We start from the raw sequence: 22,806 nt of genomic DNA on the forward strand, positions 1-22,806 counted from the left end.
ATTAGACGTGTGCAATCTATTCTGTCCAATGTATTTTGAGTAAAGACTTTTCAACATGAGCACTGTGCTCTGAATTACTTCCAGTGAAGTACAGTATATAGATGTCCCTGGTGTAATCATTTGGTACTGAATGCCCCTGATGACACACTGTGTTATGCCAAACAACTGTACATTTCAAGTTCACCTTAAAGCCAGAGTGGGTAACCTGTGGCCCTCCAGATATTAACGAATTGCTACTCCCATCAACCCTAGAATGGGTATGGTCAAGGCTGATAGAAAATGAGGGCAGTGTCCGAAGAGCTGCAGGATTCCCCAGATCTGTCTTAAATGCATCATCTGTTATGTGTATGACAGCCCATTTGGTTCCTCCTAGCCTCAGTGAGGCTGCAGAGCCAGAGTTTGTGAGTTCAATTCTCCACTGTGCCTCCAGGGAGAAAAGCCAACCTATGTGGATTTCGGCAAGCTGCACAGTCTCAGGCTGCCCCCAGAAAAAGGGAATGGTCAACCACTTCCAACTACTTTACCCAGAAAACCCTGAAAAGGGTCACCATACATCAGAAATGACCACACAGAGTTATTTTTATTAGCTTCCCAGCTTTTGCTGGGTCAGAAGTGGTACACATAGCTGGTGCAGACTCAGGTTGTGCCCTTGGACCCACAGCAGGAAACAAACATTTGATACTCCCACTTAGCTTTCTAGAACCTATAGCACATCCTTATCTCAATACAGTACTAAGAAAGCCGAGGAGTGGCTAAGCTGAGAAATGATATGCAGCTCTTAGTAAACTCACAGATGGATAAGATCCAAAAATATATTTAATTAATAACTACCCAGTAGAATGCAGTTGGATTTATTCAAATTACATTCTTTGGTTTTGCATATTTTATCAAATTTCTGTTGACACCTTGCTTTAATAGAAGAGGAACAAAAAAAGGGGTCTTTATTCAAACTCCAGTACCTAGGGGTGGGTGATCCCTTTATTAAAACACTAAAAAATCTTGCTTTTGAGAGGAGCCTAACCTGAAGAAAAGTCCTGCAATATTTGCACTTTAATGGAATGGAATGTTGTTGATAACTGGAACCAGAGTATGTGTATGTGTATAGATATATGCATAGATGTACGTACATATGTTGTGATCATAAAGGATGATTCTTGGATAGACCCAACTAAAAATCAGCTGTAGATTGAGAACAAGGTCACAGTTTACAACTTGAAAACAGCAGGGTTCTCTTTAAAGATGCAAAGTGGCACCTTAGATTACTAACAGATCGTCGTAAGTGTGTTTTAAACCAGTGGTCCCAAACCTTTTCCCAACTGTGGACCGGTTGGGGGGGTGGGGGTGGCATGCTCGCGTGGGGGTGTGGTGCGCCTACGGGGGGTGGTGGAGCGTGCATGCATGTGGCACCACTCACAGTGGGACTGTGATTAATGGCTTCCAGAGTAGTCAGGATGTGAAGCCATCATTTAAATTTTCAGGAAATGTTTTTAGGGCTCCAAATAAGAGTGTAATATGATTTAGCCTAATTTGACTTTCCTTTATTTACCAAACAAAACATTTTATATCTCAACAGCTTATAAGTTTTTGAACAGGTATATTAAGTGAGGAAAGCACATACTGTATAATGTGGTTTAAATACAATAGTCAAATAAATACAAAGCTTTATGTACACATTTTTTTATTAGAACACTTGTTTTTAAAATGCTGCAACAGCATCTACTTCCCTTATCTGTTTGTTTAAATTCAGGAGGGAAAGACACTCAAAATCATTGTTGTGCTAACTTTAGCATATCCAGTGAGCTATGCCGCAGTTGTTCCGTCATCTGTTTCCGATAGGTTTAACACTTCCACTGAAAACACAACTCAATTCGTGGCAGTTTACCATTACAGTTATGCCAGCATAAATCCACAGTAGGATTCTGGCCATTGTCTGTAGAATCACTTGCCTAATGTTGTTCATTTGTTCTTATTAATGAATGTTATGAAACAGTAATTTTCTTTAGAAATAGAAAATTGTCTATAGAAGAATTCAAATGCTCAAGGGAAATTACTATAGAAAATGTTATGTGCCTCATCACTTTTTATTGATTTCAAGAGAAGTACAGTAAAGGCAGGTCATTTAGATGTTTTATATAGCAAAAAAAGATACGTGTTTTGTACTTAATAGTTTGTTTAAAATTGCAGTAGTTGAAATTAGTTGTTAAAGTAATTGTCATGGTGTTTTCAGGTTAATGTAATGTAATAATGTATGTAATTTACAGCTTCTAGTAGAAATACTTATGAGACCAACTCTTATTACACAGAAGAAGAACCAAAAAAGTAAGTAAATTAGATATTCACCAAGCCTTGTTTTAGATCCAGTATTTCCTCATATATTAAGAAAAGAGTTGGTCACTGTTATAGTTGTGTTAATAATGTTCTTTTTCTTGCCTCTGTGTGAAAATCTCAGCTTTATCTAAGTTCCTAATATTTGTGAGGATAAATCCAATTGTAATCTTAACTAGAGTTAGGCCACAGAAATGAACGAGATATTTTTGTCATAGGTAGCATAGTTCTTTTGATTTTAATGAATCTGCTATGATTGGAATTAATATTGCATTTAGGCCATAGTTTTGAGGCAGTACATTGTAAATTAAAGATCATATTTCTCCAAAGGATTTAAACTGAAAGAATTTTAAGTCTTAGTCTCACAATTCCTAATTGATTGATGATCTAAACTTGTTTTGAAAAATACCCTTGGCTTTGGTTTTGATTAGAAGTATTGTAAAGCAACTGCCAGGTGTTATGCTGGCAAGAAAACAATTTAAAACACAAGCAACTTTTTACAGTGTATCTCACATTTCCTTTGTGCACTTGATCTGAAGAAATTGCCTACCTGCCATAATAATGACTGGCAATCCCCTCTATATGTTTAGCTTTGGTCAGGCCTGATACTATTTATTCATATTTAAAATATTTTTATCTCGTCTAGAGGTAGGTGAGATTGCAAGACAACTTACAGAACTAAAATGCAGAAAACAGCAATTCAGAATGATAACCAGAAATCTCTAAAAAGCATGGTTTTCATTTGCTGTCTAAAATGAAAAGCACTAGGCAGCATGCAAACAGTCAAGAGGTATGCAGTATGTTCCAATACAAGAAGTCACATAACTGTGCATGCCTTCCATTCCCCAGTTACATCATTAACTCTAAAGGTGTTGGATTTTAATAGCCAAGATGCCTGTCATTTTTTTTAAAAAAATCCTTGCAATCCTTGCATGTATTTGTTTGTGTTAAATAGCATAATACAAAATTATCCATATAGCTGTGACTTTCCAATAAGATAGTTCAGGGGGCACTAACTAGTGTTTTGTCTCTTACAGTAAGTGATGACCTTATCAAGGATTGTTTAAGCATATTGTACAACACTTGCATATGTGTAAGTCATAGTCTATGTATTAACAGCTTTGACTTTTTGATGCAGTTAGGCTCAGAGGTTTCTTGACCTGCTAAAGCAAAATATGAAGCACTAAATTAATGTGGTGAACCTCAGCATTTGTAATGCTGACAGTTCTGTAGCATTTCACATAATACAGTATGTCAGTATGTTTCTTGTATTTTGTCTAAAAACCTTTTTTTATAAAGATTTTCTTGCTGTTAACCATTTAAGTGGTTAGCTATCCAATGTCTTAGTGTGGTAATTTATATCTCCTTGTCAAAGAGTTTTCAGTTAAATATTTTATTAAAAACTTATCTAATCTGTCATTTTTAAATCATAATTCAGTCATGTTTCGAATGTTGCACAATCCAAGTTTATAAAAGATTCCTTTTTAGAATCTTTTATCAACTAAAATTCAGTGCTGAGCATATAATACTGTACATTTATAGCAAAGTAAAACGTAGAATAGAAAAAAGTTGATATAGTAAGACCCCTCTATCTACAGGATGACTTATCCACAGTCTGAAAATATTAAAATATGAAAAGAAAATAATCCAGAAAAAAACATTTTTCACATATATAACCAGATCTGACCATGAGAAGGAGACAGAAACTGTGCTATGAATGGTTGTTGTGGATTTCCCAGGCTATCATATGAAAGCCTTCACGTATACATTGTGCTATGAATACTTGTCAGCAAAAAAATTACATAGCATGGCCTCTATTGCTTTATAGTGGCCAGTTCTGGCAATGCATATACCCTTTTTATTCTTTTTTAAAACTCTGCCTTAAGGTGTGAGCTCACTATTAGCCACAATTTTCAGTATCAATTTGGGGGCTTGAAACCAATCCCCAGTGGATATAGGGGTCCTGCTGTACTACTTAACAGTATTTTATATGCATCAATGATACTCTTCTTGCCTGGCCCAACAGGTTCCACATACTAGATTCCATAAGCTATTTTCATTCTGTTTGCCTCCCCAACCTATCATATGAGATTGCTGGAGGAGGGTATTTTTTCTTCTTTATAGCTCTCGTGAATGGGAAGTTATCTGGGATGGGGATGTAGGAGAAGAGAGTTTTGTCCTCTGACTGTGAGCCAGGAAAGTACAAACGGTCTGAACAAGCAGACCTGAATGGCAAGCAGAATCTGTATCATGATTTTTTTTCCAATGAAGTTTCAAAACTGAAATTCTTTCCATACATATTCTGGAGGATGTCAATTGCTGGTTCTAACTCATACTCAGTATTAATGTGATTTTATTAATTGAAGCACTATTCAAGAATGGTTTTGGCAAAAGAAAAGGGAAAAATCATTTGTAATTGTTTCCTGCGTTTGTCTTAATGATTCAGAAACCTAGCAATTCTTCCTTTCTTCCTGTTATCCCTTTGTCAAGGACACTTACATTAGAGTGCAGAGTTAAACATTATTTATAATCTACCAAGATTTTATATTTTTCTTCTTTGTTGTACACTCATGAATTAGAGAAAGCACAGCACAGACTACAATTCAAAAATGAGAGCCTTTGTGCTGAATCTTATGATATTTCGGTGCCAGGTCAAAACCTTCCTGTTGCAGGAGGTTTTTAATTAAAATAATATCAACTGTATGTCCTGATGGCAATTTTTAGAGCACTGTATTTTTAATTTTAATTGTTTTATCATTTTATCTTTTTACTGTTTTTAAATTGTTGTAAGCCACTCAGAAACCTTTGGGTAGTGTGGGTGGCATATAAGTTAAATAAATAAATAAAATAAATATGTAATGTGCAGTTTTTTTCTTGGCAGTGTAAAGTTTTGCTTATGTGTGTTTTCTTTCTCATTCTGGTAGACTGAAGGAGTCACCAAGCGATTGGCGGAAAGAAATGATTTTGTGTTGTTTTTATTTACATTGATGACAAACAAGAAGACATTTCTACAAACAGCCACACTTATTGAAGACATCCTAGGCATGAAAAAGGTTTGTTGGTAGTATTTTCTTCAGCAATCAGTTTTTATCATGAAGTTTATTAGTTATCCCAAAGGGTACAATCTTCAGGACTTCTGAGGAAGAGGAAAAAAAGAAAAGCTTTATCATAATGATGCTAATACCTTGAGTCTATTTGGATTTGCATTTGCAAAACTGGTTTACAACATGATGCTTTATTTTGGACATAAAGTTGGAACATATTAGATATTTTGAGACATGGTTTGATGCAACGTAAACTGATAAATGACTGCATGTACCTGATCTGATTAGCTTTGTAAGCATGAGAAAAGAACAAAGCATTCAAGAGGGGCTAGAAATACCAAAACTTGGAAACAATTATTTCCATATTGTTTCAGAGGGAATATAATTTTGAAGTAGCCATGTTAATCTCTTCAAACATATCAAACCAAAAACAAACAAGAGAAAAAAAACATTGTGGCACCTTAAAGACTAGTTGCTATATTTTATATCTTATGTCTGAGGAAGTGGACTTGGTCCATGAAAGCTCACATTAAAAGACGGAATACATGAGTCTATTTAAGAAAAAAAGGCTTTTTATACAGAATATTGGAGGGTCTTGGCTTAAGGTCTTTTGAAGGAAATGAAGGTGGGCCATTAACGTAAAACACACACCGGCAAGAAATCTGTTTACACAGACACATTCTCATTTTTAAACAAAATAATCTTTTGGGGGGTGTCCATATGAGGCCTAGGGGTTTAAAAAGTGGCCTTGGGGACACATACAGACCACATAATTCCCATCCATAATCTGAGAGCAAATAGTTTTGGAAGTGAAGTGTTTTATTCTAAATTAAGTGGTGAATTGAAAGAGTACAATCTAGACCTGGAAGAATTCTGGAAGATAAGGCTTGTTAAATATCAACATGTCATTTGTTTCTTTTTAGGAAATGATTCAATTAGAAGATATCCCAAATCTCTCCAGTCTAGTTTCTAGCTTTGACCAGCAGCAGCTTGCAAACTTCTGCAGGATTCTCGCAGTTACAATTTCAGAGCTTGACACAGGCAGTGATGATAAACATACACTTCTTGCAAAAAATGCTCAGCAGAAAAAAAATTTGGGCCCTTCTCGAGCAGAAATTAATCAAGGTAAAATATCTCACATCCGACATCAAGCACTCCAAACAAAGATACTCAGAAAATGGATAGGCTAGCAAGAAATGTGTTTGATTTCAATTTGCAAGCTATGCAAGAGACTGAAAAAACGTTTGGGGAGTGCAAATGACAGTCTTCAATTGCTTGAAAGCTTAGAAGTCAGAATTGAAATCTCATCTAAATTTCTCACAGTCTTGCTTGCAATGATCCATTGAAGAAACAATTTAGTTTTTTTGGTTCTATCATATAGGTGAAAACAAACTTCTTTCTTCTAATAGTACATGGAATTTTTAATGGTTTAGTGTTTTAAAATGTTTCTCTGTTTCTTGTTATAGCTACCCTTCTCAACATACCAGGCTTCATTGAGAGGTTATGTAAACTAGCAACCAGAAAAGTATCAGAAACAACTGGAACATCAAGTTTTCTTCAGGAGTTGGAAGAGTGGTACACCTGGCTAGATAATGCACTTGTACTTGATGCACTAATGCGTGTGGCAGATGAGGAGACAGAGCAAAGCAGCACAGGTACCTACATTGAATGGCCTAGTATCTTCTTAGTTTTATCACTACTATATCTGAGAGCAAACTGTTCAAAAATAAATCCTATAGGATGTTTTAAGAACCTTGTGAAAAACATTGATATGGTATATCCTGAGAAAGTTGTTGAAAGTTGAAAGATTCAAGTAGCTTTTCATTCAGTAGCTATGCACTGATGACATATGTTCTGAAAAATAAATGCTGCCTTAACCCTTGCACTGTGCCTGAATAGGCATACTGGTGTATATTGTATATTTTTGCAGTTGCATTTCTAGTGAGAGCCAGTATCTTCTTTCTGTTTAGCCAAGTATACAAGTGTACACATACGTTTTAAAGGCTTAATATGGCTCCTGCACATTAAAGGAAATATTTATGACTGTACAGTGGTGCCTCGCATAGCGATCACTTCGTTTTACGACAAAATCACTTTGCGACGCATTTTGTGCGATCGCAAAAGCGATTGCTTTGCGATGGTCCTTATGGGGGAATTTCGCTTTGCGATGATCGGTTCCCTGTTTCAGGCACCGATCACCGCAAAGCGATGATTTGTTTAACAGCTGATCGGCGGTTTCAAAATGGCCGCCCGCTGTTTTTTGGGATGGATTCCTCGCTTAAGAGGCACCAGAAATGGCTGCGCTATGGAGAATCTTCGCAGAACTGTGAGTTTTAAGCCCATAGGAATGCATTAATCGCGTTTTAATGCATTTCTATGGGCTTTTTAAAATCACATAGCGACGTTTTCATTCTGCAGCAATTTTTGCAGAACGAATTAACGTTGCTATGCGAGGCACCACTGTACTTGAGATACAGGTATGTACCAGTTGTGTTTCACTTTTTAAATAGGGAGTATTAGATGTATCTGATGAGGCTTTTCTGATACTCCTGTTTTGACATTTTAATACTGAAATGGAAGGCTATGGATCACTCATTACATAGTGTACAAAGGGGATCCTTATGCCAGCAAGCTTACTAGTTGGTATGAACCATTTCTGATGAAATTCAGCTGTTCTCTATATTCTACATTTTTTGAGTGCTAATAACTGCTATTAGCCTCTTGTACAAGCCTCTAGGCTGAATATCTTTGTTTGTCTTAGAATCTTCAGATGAGAGTGGATTTGCCAACACCTCAATAAGAAACCAGCTTCCACAATCTATGAAAATAATGCATGAGATCATGTATAAGTTGGAGGTTTTGTATGTTCTCTGTGTGCTTTTAATGGGAAGACAAAGGAATCAGGTGAGAAAGAAAGTTCCAATTGCCCAGTGAACTGAACAAGCATCCTCTCTAAATAAGTGTTCATGTTAAAAGTTTAAATTTCTATGATTGCAGTTCTGAGCTACTAAAAGGAGAACTCTCTCCTTCACTGGGATAAAAGACAAGTGTAGCTTTTTCCTTGGTGTTATTTTCATAATGGTGAAAACTGTTTCGTTGTTTGGTGCAATAAGAACTTGGCACACCATTCAAGCCACATGTTTAGTAAATTAAAAAGGTGTATAAAGTAGAAGATAGCTCATATCCCCCTCCTCTTACAAATACCACCAAGCTAAGTTTTTGACAAATTAGTGCTATACCATATGCCGTTTTTAGCATGAGAACCCTTTGCGATCAACAAAGGTACATGAGAAAACCGTATTAAAATTTGGACAGTCCTGAACAAAAAGTCACTAGAAGATACTCTTTAGAAAGCATCCCACAGACACTCTACAGAAACAAAGATTGTGTAATTCCCATTTGTCTTAGTGGTGTTTGCAGAAGAGAAATCTCTAATGGCTATTGTTCCAGACTGAAATACATATTACTGTATTTTCCTAAAAATGCTATTTTTTGTATTTTAATTTCTATTGATATTTTCTGATTTTTAGATTTATTGTTTTAAAAAAGATAGCCGCAAGTACAATTCCTTCATAAAACGATTGAACTACAGGGTGTTTCATAACTGGTTAAATTTAAACCTAATCAGTTCAAATAGAAAGATATTTTTATGTTCAAGGTATTTCATCGTATGGAATGCTGAAGGAGAAATGTCAAAAGGATAACTTACCAAATGTTGCCCTTGCTGTAAATGGAAGAAAAGCAAATGTATCTTAAGTGATTAACTGGTTTGAATAAAAAATATTATTTCTACATTTAGATATACATATTTGCTTTATTCTAGTGACTGAAGACAAGGGTGTACATTGATGGAAGTATGTTTCTTGTCTAGGTTCACAAAATGATTGCAGAATTCAGATTGATCCCTGGCCTTAATAATTTGTTTGATAAATTGATCTGGCGGAAACATTCTGCTTCACCTCTTGTTCTACATGGACATAACCAGAACTGTGACTGTAGCCCGGTGAGTACTGGGTTTATGTCATTGGTATAACGCAGAGATCCGTCAGCCTTAGCCATATGGGCTCATCTGAAATTTAGAGAACATTCCAAGGGCATAATTAACAAATGGGTGACGTGGCATTATCAGGATGGCAAGAGGATGGTCAGATTTTATAAACCAAAAACACATCTTCATGAATTGGTTTTCACAAAAGTAAAACACCTGTCTCTGCCAAACTATCATTAAATTCAAGTTGAAGCTGGTTGCTCTAAACTACAAACTAAAAGCTACAGATCTGGTGTTTGTCGGCTCCACCAAGGCATGACAATGTGAGCCAAAATGCTATTTATTTTTCTGCATAAAGCAATTGCTTGTCATGTATATATTTGTCTTTTATAATCTTTTGCACAAGTGGGTATTCATTATCCTTTTTGATGCATACAAGTCCCATTGCCTCCAATGGGGCAATCTTTAGTTTATGAAATTGCAAGCTAGAACAGTCACAGAGTGCTCTACACTTGCTTGCAGGATTTGACTTGTCATCTAAAATACAAATTATTGCCAACAAAATCACAGTCAGATTACAGAAAATATCTGTGTGCATGAGAGTGTTCTATGATATCCAGGTAGTTTTAGAAAGATCCCTTGTGAAAATTATGAGATCCAGGTTTTGAAGGAGGAGGAGTTGTAGAAAGTGTGCCATCTCCTCAAATAAAGGAACCTATAACTGAAAGATCAAGAGAGGGAACAGAAGGGGTCATTGATAATGTTAATGAGGAAATAGGAATGAAGACAGAGATTTGTTTGGTCGAAGAAGGAAAGGGAAAGGAAGGGGAGGAGTTAATGTGGACAGTCTGAGAGCAGCATAAGAAGGGAAAGGAGGAGGTGAGAACCTTTAGAATTCTGAAGGAAGGCATGAAGGAAGGAAGAGAGAGTATAAGAGAGCATGCAACCTCCTTCAAGATTTCCCTGATTTGTAAGTGGGAGGACTGTTGCCGGACCCGATCACGAATAAAGACAGAGCAACCGTGACCAAGACTACAGAATGGACAGTGGTAGTGTTCCCAAGGGTACAGGGTCACTTGAGGAGGGCAATTCGTCCCAACGCGTCTTTCAACAAGCCACCGCTCGAGGGGGACTGGGCACGCCACCCATGTTGTGGCACGATATGTGTGGTGAGGAGCGCACCATTAAGGAAACCCACAGACAGGGAGCGTTTTGGCCCAGCTCCACAATAAAACAGGACAGTTCGTTTATGGATATGTTACGTAGTTTATATGAGCAGTTGCCTAAGTTAAGCTATTTTGAGCCTACAGAAGTTGTGATTGACTCTCCAAATGTTAAGTTTAATAAATCTATTGAAGTTCAAAATGAAGCCTCCTGGTTATGCCCCACTCAAAAACAAGAGCTGCCCCTGCCTTACCCTACACCTGATCATACAGTGGTACTGGCAAATGTGTGTGATGGGGATTTTTTTTGTCTAAGCAGTGTATAGGGACAGATATCATCCTTAAGTTTACAGTGGTGCCTTGCTTAGCGATCACTCCGTTGAGCGACGAAATCGCTTAGCAATGGGGTTTTGGCCATCGCAAGAGTGATCGCTTAGCGATGGTCCCTATGGGGGAAAATCGCTTTGCCATGATCGCTTCCCCGTGATCATGGCAAAGCGACCCTTCTTAAACAGCTGATTGGTGGTTTCAAAATGGCCGCCAGAAAAACAAAATGGCCACGCGCTGTGTGTCCTTGCTTTAGAGGCACCGAAAATGGCCACCCCTATGGAGGATCTTCGCATAAGATTAGTTTTGAAGCCCATAGGAATGCATTAAACGCGTTTTAATGCATTTCTATGGGTTTTTAAAAATCGCTTAGCGATTAAATCGCTTAGCATTGTTTTTCCTGGAACGAATTAACGTTGCTAAGCGAGGCACCACTGTATTTGTTTTTTGAGACCTCCTATGTAAAACCTATATACTAGTGTCTTTCTGGAGTTTATGGAAATCAGAGTGAATGTATGAAAGGAGGTGCCTGCTTTCTGCTTCACGGTCTACCTCCAAGTTACTATACTATCCCTTCTGTGTGTGTGTACACACGCACACACACACACACACACACACAACTAGTGGCAGTTCTGTATCGGAGCCATTTGATTTTCATTATTCTCAGGCAACCATTTTAGAATTGCTAGAATGCACTGCCAGAGTCCTGCACACATTGATTGTAACTAACAGACACAGGATGTGTACCTTTAGATGGATATTAGGAGCTCAGGTGCACAATTCTGCTTTGAGATCAATAAAGCAAACTTGTCACACTAAATGCAATACATAGACTTGAAAGATTGTCTATAGCAGTTTGATTTTTCCACCAGGTTCTGACTAATGACATTCCGTAAAAGAAATTGTCCACCTTTTTCTTCTGTAGGATATTACCTTGAAAATCCAGTTTTTGAGACTGCTTCAGAGTTTTAGTGATCATCATGAGTAAGTATAGCAAATGTATTCCACTAACATTTTATTTTCATGTGTACCTGGGCTAAGTCAACATCAAAAGTTAACTTGTATATTTAGAATCAGCTTAAAAATAACACACAGTGTGTGCAGTAGCTTCTCTTGTTTCATGTTTACTTGTTACATTTCCAAAGAATGAGACTAATATGGCAATTTCCTTAGAAACTCGTAAAATTCAGCTCACTGACATGCAACATTCCCTCTAAGATGCGCACACACGTGCACAGAACTCCATTAGGGCTTTGCACAGGCAGCCAATTTGTTTCCTTCCTATTTCAGAGGAAGCCCTGCACTTTCTTCCACACAAAAATTTGAGGGGCTGTTGCTGACATGGCATTTGAGATATATATTTATTTAAGGCCTGTATAGTTTATTCATGTTTTTCCCCTGTAAGCCTGAAATGTGTTTTTAATAAATACAGGGAGAATGTCATGATTCTACTGTATCATCAAGAGACCTGCAAGCTGTATAGAAATACATGGGGAGCCTTGTTCTAAGCATGGAAAAATTACCTGGTTGCCCTACTGTACCTTTTCTGTGACAATTCAATTCTTCTTCCTTACCTCTGTCTTCAGCCCTGATCAAAATAAACCAAGGGCCAGAATATTTCAGAAGTGCATGTACTCTTTGGACATAGTAGTTGTCCAACATTCCTTTGGTATGCCTGACTTTTAAAGAGAACTGAGCTGCCTTGCCTAGTTCCAGCAGCAGGGAGAAGCAGACAATTCCCTTGGGTGCCAGCATTGGGGCATGGGATGTGTTAGAATTATATGGTTGTTATCCGTGACCCCACTGAAAAGCAGCTTCTACCAGAAGGCACTATGTACATAACAAAAACCTTCAACAAATTGCCCCAGATTAAACCTTCCTGTAAAACATTCCTTATCAAAATGTTCTGAGGGATAGTGATTGAATGTCCTTCCTCAGTCTGGAACTCTTTTCCACCATTTCTTTGTGCAGTGTATGCTACGATTGTCATACCTTAGTGGCTCCAAACCAAACATGTTGCAACACTATTTGTTGAATATCAGTGTCATTTTTACTCCAGGGGGTTCTTCCTATGAAGTTGAAGAGAACCTCTAGTAGTATTTGTAGGAAATGCATTATTACCAGTTGTATTTCTGGGAAGTGGATATAGACAATGTTTTAAAGAAGAAAGATTGTGTGCTCAGTACATCTGTTCTGATTTTTCTCTTAGGAACAAGTATTTGCTTTTGAACAGCCAAGAACTTAATGAACTGAGTGCAATCTCCCTCAAAGCGAATATTCCTGAGGTGGAAGCAGTTGTCAACACAGACAGGTAAAGAGAACTGTAGGCATGTCTATATAAATACTTTTTTTTCTCTTGGCATACATTTTTTTCCATATCTATTTGTTGAAGCCCTATGAGCTCTTTATGTTGAGTTATTGCAAACATTAAAGACCTACACCATGTAAGTAACTCCAACTGTCAAAATGTATATCGGACTACCCGGTTGTCACTTTTGCTCCCTGATTGCTTGCAGTCCACCATAACTTGATTCCATTCCTAAAACTGATCCTTTCCTTTCAATGGAAACTAATTCTGTCTGGTAAGATGCGTGTATGTATGTATGTGGGGGGGGGGGGGCTTAAAAAAACAAAAATAAACACCAAAGTAGTCTCCATTGCTGAGACTTAAAAAAGAAAAACAACCAAAAATTAAGCACACAGTAAGCTCTGTTGCCGGGGCTTTAAAAAAAATACCCAAACCAAAAATAAACAGCACAGCAAGCCCCGAAGGCTCTGGGGCTTTAAAAAACAAACCAACCAAAAATAAACAAAGGAGCAAGCCCCATCACAAGGTGCTGGGGCTACAAAAAAAATCACCAAAAAACAACAACAATAAAGCACAGAAACATAAACTCCCCCAGCCCAAAATCATGCTGCAAAACCCACCAGAACAGTTTTTTAAAAGCAGAAAACAGCACCTTACCTTATCAGGCAGCCTCCTCTGATCTCACACTCTCTTAACTGCTGGGGCGAAAGAGCTATAAAGAAGCAGCCTCGTCGCCACCTACAGTTAGAAATTTTAATTTCCCACCTTTTTCCCCTGCCTTTTTCTGTTCGTAACTGGAAGCTCTGGCTGCAAGTTGAAGCAAAATTTTGTGGTTGGAGCTCGTCATAACTCGAAATGGTTGTATGGACGGTTGTAAGTCGAGGCATCACTGTATAATATAATGGCTCTCTGGAGTAAGGTTTGCCAGTGATAATGCATCCCTATCAAAATATTTCTTACATCAAAAATGGGTCTTTGCAAATTGTTCAGACTTAGTACTAAAAAGCCCCTGCTTATGAATGAAGCTTGTGCAATGCTTTATTTTCTCTTACTTGAAACAAGGCTAGTAATTTGTGGAAGCAGTTTATTGACCTTTTTGGCAGCAGTAGTGTACACTCTCTTAATAAGTAGAAACAAGTTTTTACTTTCTCTCTTCAAGCAGTTTGAAAATGAGTAAGATATGTCGTTTTGGAGAATGAGGGAAAAATCCCCAACATCCTCAAGAGCCTTGATGTGGGGCTGATTCTTTTTTATTTGCCTCACCAAGAGTTCTTGCCTTGCTTTGTAAATTTCTAGTTGCTTTAAGTGGAATGATGAACCTGCTAACGTTTTCTTTGTATTTTAGCCTCTGGGTCTTCTCTTTCTTCACTTTGTTGGGTTTGCCATGTACAAGTTACTTAGTAAACACGAACTGTAGTTGCCTGTTTTTGCAGTCTTCCTGCCTTTAGTATAATTTTGTACTGTGGAATCTTTTTGGAAGAGACAGTATTTTCATATTGGCTACAAAAAATAAAACCTGGTAAAACAATTTTTTTGCTGGGCTAGATTCTCTTATGAAATTGCAAATATTCAGATTATGTGGTTCTAAATATTGTGGAATATGATATTAACAGGCCATTTCTCTGCATGTTTACTCAGAAGTCAGTCCTATTTTCATTGTGCTTATCCTGAGGTAAAATTACATAGAATAGTAGCCTTTGTTTATCTACAAAAAACAAGTGTATAAGGCTTTTAAATACACACAATAGGCATCTATAATTGCTCTCTCTTGGAAAGATATTTAGAAATTCAGTAGAAGACAAATGTACCAGTAGAGGGAGTTCAATAGCAGTATTATGGGGGATTACAGCAGATTCAAATTATAAGAGCAACTTGAGGTTTGGCTGTAGCGTTGTAAGAGCTCACATACTGTGCTTGTTTATTTCTGGGCACTACTGGGTGGTGTAGTAGGACTGGAGAAGAGTTGGCTAGACAGCTTCAGACTACAGTTGTCAATTTATTCATTGTAACATTTCCCCATATTTTAGAAGTTTAGTCTGTGATGGGAAAAGAGGCTTGCTAACGAGATTACTTCAGGTAATGAAGAAGGAGCCAGCAGAATCATCATTCAGGTGAGGTGTTTCCTTCCTATTTGAAAACATTCTTTCTAGGGGAACCTGATATTCAGGGCCCAGCAATAGAAAATGTTTCATTACTCACCTGAAGACTTAAATTTTGTATAGTTTGGCCCCAAAATGGTGCAAATGAAGGTGAACAGTGCTCAGGAGCAGGAATCCCGTACTCAGTTTCACATCTTTCCTAACCTCAGCCTCAGTCTCCAAAGATATCTTTGTTGTCCAAAGTCTGCTTAATTGTCAAAGCCTTGCATTCAAAATAGTGATATATACTTGCAGGGAAGATCCACATATGCAGCCAGAGCTATGTTTTTTCCTCCAGCATTTACCCCATTAAGCTATATGCTTAAACTGAAGATCAGCTTTTTTTCTTAAATAAAGGGAACTATTGCACTGAACCAGTATACTGGGGTGGACAGAATGTGGGCCTCCAAGATGCAGCTTCCAGCATTTCTGTCTTGGCTACCTCTGGTGGGAGTTTGATAGTCCAAGAACTATACTAAAGAATGATCGAAAGTGTATTTTGTTTCTTAACAAGCTGCTGTGTTTTTCACCCAGGTTTTGGCAAGCAAGGGCAGTTGAAAGTTTCTTACGAGGTGCTACTTCCTATGCAGATCAGATGTTCCTGCTAAAGAGAGGGCTCCTAGAGGTAGTGTAAATGTTTTTTTTTTCCCCCAGCAATGTTTCTGAAGTCCACATTAGCCCACTCTAATGTGATTTACTACTCTAGCAACAAGATTTTGGTCATTGAGTCATAATAATTTTGTGTTACAAATATAAGAAGTTAAAACTGTTTTGTTACCAATATATAAAAAGCAAAATGTTAAGATTTGAATGCAAAACACAAGTTTGTGTTGGCTTTATATGTCACGTTCTTTCCTTTGCCAGCATATTCTCTACTGCATTGTTGACAGTGAGTGCAAGTCACGTGATGTGCTTCAGAGTTACTTTGATCTTTTAGGAGAACTCATGAAATTCAACATAGATGCTTTTAAGAGGTTCAATAAATACATCAATACAGATGAAAAGGTAAATCTAAAAACCAGTAATCCAATTTTTTTTAAAATCTCAACTTCATGTTATATTGGATGTTGGACAAAACCTGACTTTTCCTACTTTAGTTTCAGATTTTTTTAAATCAGATCAACAGTTCACTGGTTGATTCCAACATGCTCGTTCGTTGTATTACTTTGTCTCTGGATCGATTTGAAAGCCAGTCAGATATTAAAGGTAATACTGTAATCACTTCCGAGGCAAAAAAAAAAGTTTACAGTGTTTGGTCAGATATGTTTTCTGTGTGTATTTGCACAGCCATGAGACAGGTGGTAACTGCTAGAAATAGTCCTAAGAATTACTGGACACAGTTGTTGTCCATGGCCACCAAGTCTTATGCAGCTATACAAAAAAGATTGGTTTTTCAAATTTGTGTAAATGCTGTATTTATACATGGTTTACCAGTGCCATGTTTGCCTTAGATTGGCAAGGAGCTTTTAATGAGGCAGTCCAAAGAGGGAGCACTAAACTTCAGCTTTTCCTCCCCTCTTTCTTAAAAAATTGTTTTCTTCCCATTGCTCACAGTAGGAAGGAAACAGAACAGTTCCTGGTATGTGTCAGCAAGAGCCTCCTCAGATCTGCCCACACCACAGTCCTGGTCTGTCTATATTTTATCTTTCCTAATGTCAGAACTCTGATGTCAGGGAAGCAAAAGCCGTGGGCCTCACTGGAAATTTTTTGGCATCTATTATGTGATGAAGTCTTGTGTGGATTGGCCATAAGAAACAAATGTAATTCTTAGTATCCATTCACCTTGAATGTTGCTGATTGCCCTGTGAAGGGTATTTGCTGAAGATTAGGAAGCAATTGGAATAATATCTGTGTTGTTAATGGAAGCAATCCTGACAATTCCCTTCCTGCTTTTAAGTATGATCCTCTGATTTTCTTGGTTCAGCTCTTTATCAGCTAACAAATAGCTTATCTCCTGTAGTTGCAGAAGTCTTGTCGGACTGCCGTCTGCTATCATACATGTCTCAGATGTCTGTGAGGATGTCCTTCCTTTTCCGACTCATTAATATTATTCATGTACAGACACTCACACAGGTAAAGAATCATACTCAGGGTCCATAATTTATAAATTATGTATAGATCCTAATACTTAATTTGGCATTTACCTTGAAATTGATACTTTTTGAACTTTTGAATCCAAAACATGCTCTGGGAATGTCTGATCACCACAGTATTTTTTCTTGATTAATGTTTTCCTTCTTTTTACTTTTGTAGGAAAATGTAAGTTGTCTGAACACAAGTCTAGTTATATTAATGCTGGCCCGAAGGAAAGACAAGCTTCCGTTCTATTTGCATACACTTCAGGAAATGGAGTACACAAAGAAATACCCTGGCTTCATCCTGAATAATTTCCACAGTCTTCTGCGTTTCTGGCAACAACATTACCTCAATAAGGATAAGGACAGCACCTGCTTAGAAAATGTATGTCTTCAGTCTCCCATTTTGCTATAATTTTAAAATTTTGCAGTTCTTGCCCAGTAGAGAAGAAAGGGCATTTGAGGAAGGAAAATAGCTATTTTACTCTTAAATCATGGTTAGTGTAGTGTGATGGCAAGACTAGCTTTAATTGGTTTATTACAGTCAATTTTACAGTGTGGTAAGTGAAGAATTCTAAATGGTTGTGATTGAGCTTAAAGTGAAGTAAAACACATACATTTTGTAGTATTCCTGTTTTTCCTTGTGAACTAAAATTGGCACTGCCCTGCATAACACAAAAAGCAGACTAGATGCATTGAAATTGATGCAGCTGGTGTAAATCTCAGCTTTGAGTGTCTGTTGATTCAGTGGGTTTGCCCTAATTAGGACTAAATTAAATTTAAACTGTTGTCTTGTGTTTAAGTGAATGTCTGTATCCTAAATAATTTTAGGCTACTTTTGGCTGTCTGAATACCTCTGAATAGCTCAGTGAGTTAGTTACCTATCTGTGTGTCCTCGGGGAAGAGATGTGTAATCCCATAGTTCTTCCAGAAGAGGAGAATGGTAAACCACTTCTAAGTATTCTGTATGTAGAAAACCCTAGGACAAAATCTTGGAATTACCTGGTGACATGTAATTATAAGTGTTAGGCTCATTTTAGGCTGCATTGTCTGAGCAGAAAGTCAGTGCTTAATATAGGTAAAGGTTCCCCTTGACATTTAGTCCAGTCGTGTCCAGTCGCGCAGTGCTCATCCCCGTCACCAAGCCATAGAGCCAGCGTTTGTCTGTAGACAGTTTCCGTGGTCACGTGGCCAGTGTGACTAGACATGGAACGTTGTTACCTTCCTATTGTGGTGGTACCTATTTATCTACTTTTACATGCTTTCGAACTGCTAGGTTAGCAAGAGCTGGGACAAGCGACTGGTGCTCACTCTGTTGTGTGGATTCGATCTTACGACTGCTGCAGCACAGAGACTTCTGCAGTTTAACCTGCAGCGCCACCACATCCCATGCTTAATATAGATGGATTCAAATAGGGCTGAATTTTTGGGCCTGTTAACATTTAAACCCACCTTATTGTCTATTCCATGGTCAATAAACAGGGAAGAAGCTGAGCATAAAATGAAAGATTACTAACTTTAATTCAAAAATATGTTTGATTTAAAAAAATCCTAACTACAGGGAAGGGTGTTATCTCACTCTCACATAAGAGATGTTAACAGCCTGAAGTTTAGAAAGGACTGAAGGGGAAACAGGAAATGGTGGATCTTAATCTTTTTGGAGATCAGTAGGATTATATAGTTTATATTGGAGCCAGCTCTTCAGCAGGTCCCATAATGGCCTGTGCACAGCACACTCCTAAAAGCAGATTTGAGTTCAACTGTACATGCAGGTGCCCTGTTCTTAATATGTCCTTCAGGTTTGACAAGGGGCAGAGGTGGTATTAGGCTTCTGTCCAGAGTGCTTGGCAGTATATTAAATTACTAGTGAGTTAGGTTGCAATGCCCTTGACGTTCTACAGTAGTCTAAACTCATTTTTTCTCTCCTTTAACAGAGTTCATGTATTAGTTTCTCCTACTGGAAAGAGACTGTATCTATACTACTTAGTCCAGACCGGACATCACCTTGTGCCATAATCAGCTACATTGATGAAGCATACATGGACATTGACAGAGAGTTCACTGAGGAGTAATCATTCAAGTACTGTCTTCCAGCAGACTGTGCTTCAGAGGGAATCCTGCAGATGAGGGATTTTCAGGGATATGCTTTGTGCACAAGCTTGGAACTATGGAATGTCATCACGCTAAAAAATTCTCCTTACCCTCAACCCTTCCTTCCAGCTCTCTTTTGAAGAGCAAGACTTTGTAAACTTCCTGGGCAACATATTCAGGGACACTTTTTTTCTGTAAGCAAGTGCTGGTTTAAAAAAAAAAGCCCAGATTTTCCTGCTCATTGTGGCTAGAACTTTTAAGCTTCATAGATTGAATTCTTCAGATGTGCAGTGGTTAGCTGTGGCTTTTCCTCCTTCTTACCAGACTTAGATACTAAAAGTGAAGACAATTTCCTGGGTCATTCCAATAAGCCAGTTTGATGGGCATACCAAATGTGCACCAACCACACATAAGCCATTTTAAAGATTTCCACTCACCCATCCCATTCTTTTTCCTTTGCATTAGGAATTAAAGTTGATAGTATGTGGATTTCATTTCTAAATGGTAGCGTCAGCATCTGCAAACTACTTTGGAATTGTTTCCCACAAAACTATCCAAACGTCCTCTGTTTATTTTATTGTGAAATTACATAGAGAAATATCCATTCTGTGGAAATACTTTTGTCTCCACGTGATATGAAAGCATTGACTGAAACAGACACACAATGTAGTGATTGGTTTGATCTGAAATCCTAGGATTAATAAGTTTAAATTTCTTGAGTTTTTTCTGAAATTGGCAGCCTGACTGTTTTGTCAGCAAATAACCAATATAAGTTGAATTCTGCTTTGGTTCAATGTAAAACCGTCTCTTGAACAGAAGTCATACTAATCCAAAGCTTGGAAACTTAGAGTCAGTGGCTAAAAAGACTAAATTAATACAGTACCTTTTATTCTGATGTGGGGTTTTTTTGTTGCTTGTTCTTCAAGCATAATAGTTACTAGAATCATTTACTCTTCTCCATTTGATACCTGTACCAAATGCTGCATACTACATTTTAATCTGAGATGAGGTACTCAGCAAAACATGAGCTTACGTTATAGCTGCCATCATTTAAAGAAGTCATTTGGAATATAGCTCAGATCTGAAGTCAGAAGCTATCTGAAATGAATGCTTAATTGCAATACTATGCTAAAGCACTTTTAAAGGGTTTATGAAGCATTAGCAGTCCTTTTATTTCCCTCAGATTTGAATGGTTTTATTTTCCATTAATGTGCATATGTATGGTTCTGAAACATTTTGTCTACAGAATACATCCCTGAAAAACTTTGTGTTAGAATGTTTAGTACATGGTGGTGTTTGTATTCTGAAATGGCTTTACTTCTAAAAGAAAAAAAAAATACCTATCAAAATCAGCCTTCATCTACACATGCAGCTTCCAGGCATCTACTTGAAAGTAACAACAGCCAATAATAAAATGAGGTCGACCTGATATTTCTTCCCATTTTTGTCCCATACAGCATCTTATTTTAGGAAACAATGTTGAAATAACACCTCTACCACAGCTGTTTGGGCACAGATTATATTATTGAAGTGCTTGCTTGACAAAAACCTGAAGGCTACCACCTGCAGGATAAAAAGTATAATATAACTCTTGGCTATGCAGGCCTGATTGCTCTTTGGTTTAGAGAAAGAGGCTAACTGGTTGTGAATCTGTTGGTTGAACTAATCAGCACTTTATGAAGACTAAACCCATCTGTCTATTGTGGACTGTCAAAAAGGAAAATGAAAGGCTGAAAGGAAATCATGTGCCTGCTGTATCAAAGCAAACATCCTTGGGGTTGAAGGGGATTGGGAGAATCCCAACAGCATGTTTACATTTTTCTTCTCAGAGACTGTTTCACTGCACTGCCTTTGCCACACCCACATGCTCTACTAGTGGATGTGATGCAGGCATCAAAATGTTGGAATGTTGTTTAATATGTGCAACTCTTCTGTTGTGCCGATTCTGTAACTTATACCAGCCATATGCTTCAAAATAAGTGCTGTGTATTAAAAAAAAAGCCTGAAATGAATCTGGACGCCTTTCATTAGTGTTAATTAGTTGACCCAAACAGCATTTCCACAGTTCTGCAAAAATTGCATAGTAAAGCCTACTTTTATCACTATCTCTGGTTTCGTTGAATGGTCAGACTGCTTATTTCTTTGTACATTGGCTTGAGTGAGACTGATCTCATTAGTGAAAATTCAGCTATTTTCCTGGAACATCTTGTTGATTTCACTCATCATTCTCTTTGTTTATATCTGGTTATTGGTGCAGACAGTTACAAGGAGTTTGGTTAAATGACTGCACCACTTGCTTTCTAGTTCTTCTAGGAAGTCTGTGTTGGAGTTCTGCTGCCATAGCTTCTCTTATTGAACTTTTCTGTGGATCTTCTGAGACTGCAATGACCAGCTTGCATGAAAAACAAACCACTTCAGAGTGATATAAATGAGTGACACTTAAATGTGGCTGGGGGGAAAAATGAAAAGATCACTAATGGTTGTGTGTTGGCTTTGGTTTGGATTTGTAATAACTAAAAGCAATGAAACAGATGATATGAGATAAAAGGGTTCATCCCACCAGGCCAGCAAACATTCCCAAAATTTTTAAATAACTCTTGATGAATTAATGTTAATGCTGCCCAGATTAATGCTGATTTACTAACAGCACATAAATGTATTAAATGGAAACTATTAAAAGAACTTTATTTTAAAAAAATATGGCTGGAAAAATGTATTTTTTTGCTATGCTGTCTGCCCCCTTTCAGTTTTTATATTTATTGTTGTTAATATTGTAAGCTACCTTGGATCTGCAGAGGTTGATAGTATACTATGCATGAAATTCTAAATACTGTATGTGGAAAGCAAAGGCCATGCATGTAAAAACATGCAATCTTAAAATACCTGAATAATATGTTTGAAGATGAGGCAGTATTTTCATTTAACTAAGTACTATTCCATCTTCAGTACTGCTAGTGGCTTCCTGTAGAATCCAGCAAGCTACTGGTACAGCCCAGCCCAGCCATACCTGGGCCATTTGCATTGCTCCCACCCATCATCTCTAGCACTAGGTGTCCTTTGTTTGCCTTACAGCAAAAGTCCTTCTCAAGCAGAGCAAAACTTTTGCACCAACCATGGAAGCCAGTGGCTGGAATCTTATTGCTTGATGCAGTATGCTGTAACTAAAGTAAGCCCACTGAATCAATGGAAATTATGGGGGAACTGCCTCACCAGATCTCTACTGATTCAGTGGAACTACTCCAGTTGTGACGTACAACAACTAAGCAACAAGATTTCAGCCTGTTTCCTCTTTCATAAGTCCTCGCATTTTTCCTCTTTAGGTTCCTGGAATGATTTATCCGGTGTTG

The 22,806-nt window shown here is 37.7% G+C and overlaps 1 protein-coding gene across 3 annotated transcripts in view; it reads left to right on the forward strand.

Moving 5' to 3' along the window:
- Window positions 1-22,157, forward strand: part of TRPC4AP (transient receptor potential cation channel subfamily C member 4 associated protein) — a 36,031-nt gene extending 13,874 nt beyond the window's left edge. For 2 of the 3 annotated variants that reach the window (XM_072997027.2, XM_020782399.3), the window contains exons 4-19: window positions 2,262-2,319; window positions 3,363-3,418; window positions 5,250-5,378; window positions 6,293-6,494; window positions 6,836-7,024; window positions 8,131-8,273; window positions 9,241-9,372; window positions 11,773-11,831; window positions 13,057-13,158; window positions 15,183-15,266; window positions 15,828-15,918; window positions 16,158-16,298; window positions 16,391-16,499; window positions 17,254-17,366; window positions 17,547-17,753; window positions 19,303-22,157. In XM_072997027.2, coding sequence (XP_072853128.2) covers window positions 2,262-2,319; window positions 3,363-3,418; window positions 5,250-5,378; window positions 6,293-6,494; window positions 6,836-7,024; window positions 8,131-8,273; window positions 9,241-9,372; window positions 11,773-11,831; window positions 13,057-13,158; window positions 15,183-15,266; window positions 15,828-15,918; window positions 16,158-16,298; window positions 16,391-16,499; window positions 17,254-17,366; window positions 17,547-17,753; window positions 19,303-19,440 — 1,953 coding nt within the window. In that variant the 3' untranslated portion in view covers window positions 19,441-22,157. Of the gene's footprint in view, window positions 1-2,261; window positions 2,320-3,362; window positions 3,419-5,249; window positions 5,379-6,292; window positions 6,495-6,835; window positions 7,025-8,130; window positions 8,274-9,240; window positions 9,373-11,772; window positions 11,832-13,056; window positions 13,159-15,182; window positions 15,267-15,827; window positions 15,919-16,157; window positions 16,299-16,390; window positions 16,500-16,847; window positions 17,367-17,546; window positions 17,754-19,302 lie in introns of all 3 variants that reach the window. The other variant, XR_013545066.1, reaches the window with a different exon arrangement.
- Window positions 22,158-22,806: the final 649 nt, after the last annotated feature.

The sequence above is a fragment of the Pogona vitticeps genome, chromosome 4 (genome assembly GCF_051106095.1).
Source record: "Pogona vitticeps strain Pit_001003342236 chromosome 4, PviZW2.1, whole genome shotgun sequence".
NCBI lineage: Eukaryota > Metazoa > Chordata > Lepidosauria > Squamata > Agamidae > Pogona > Pogona vitticeps.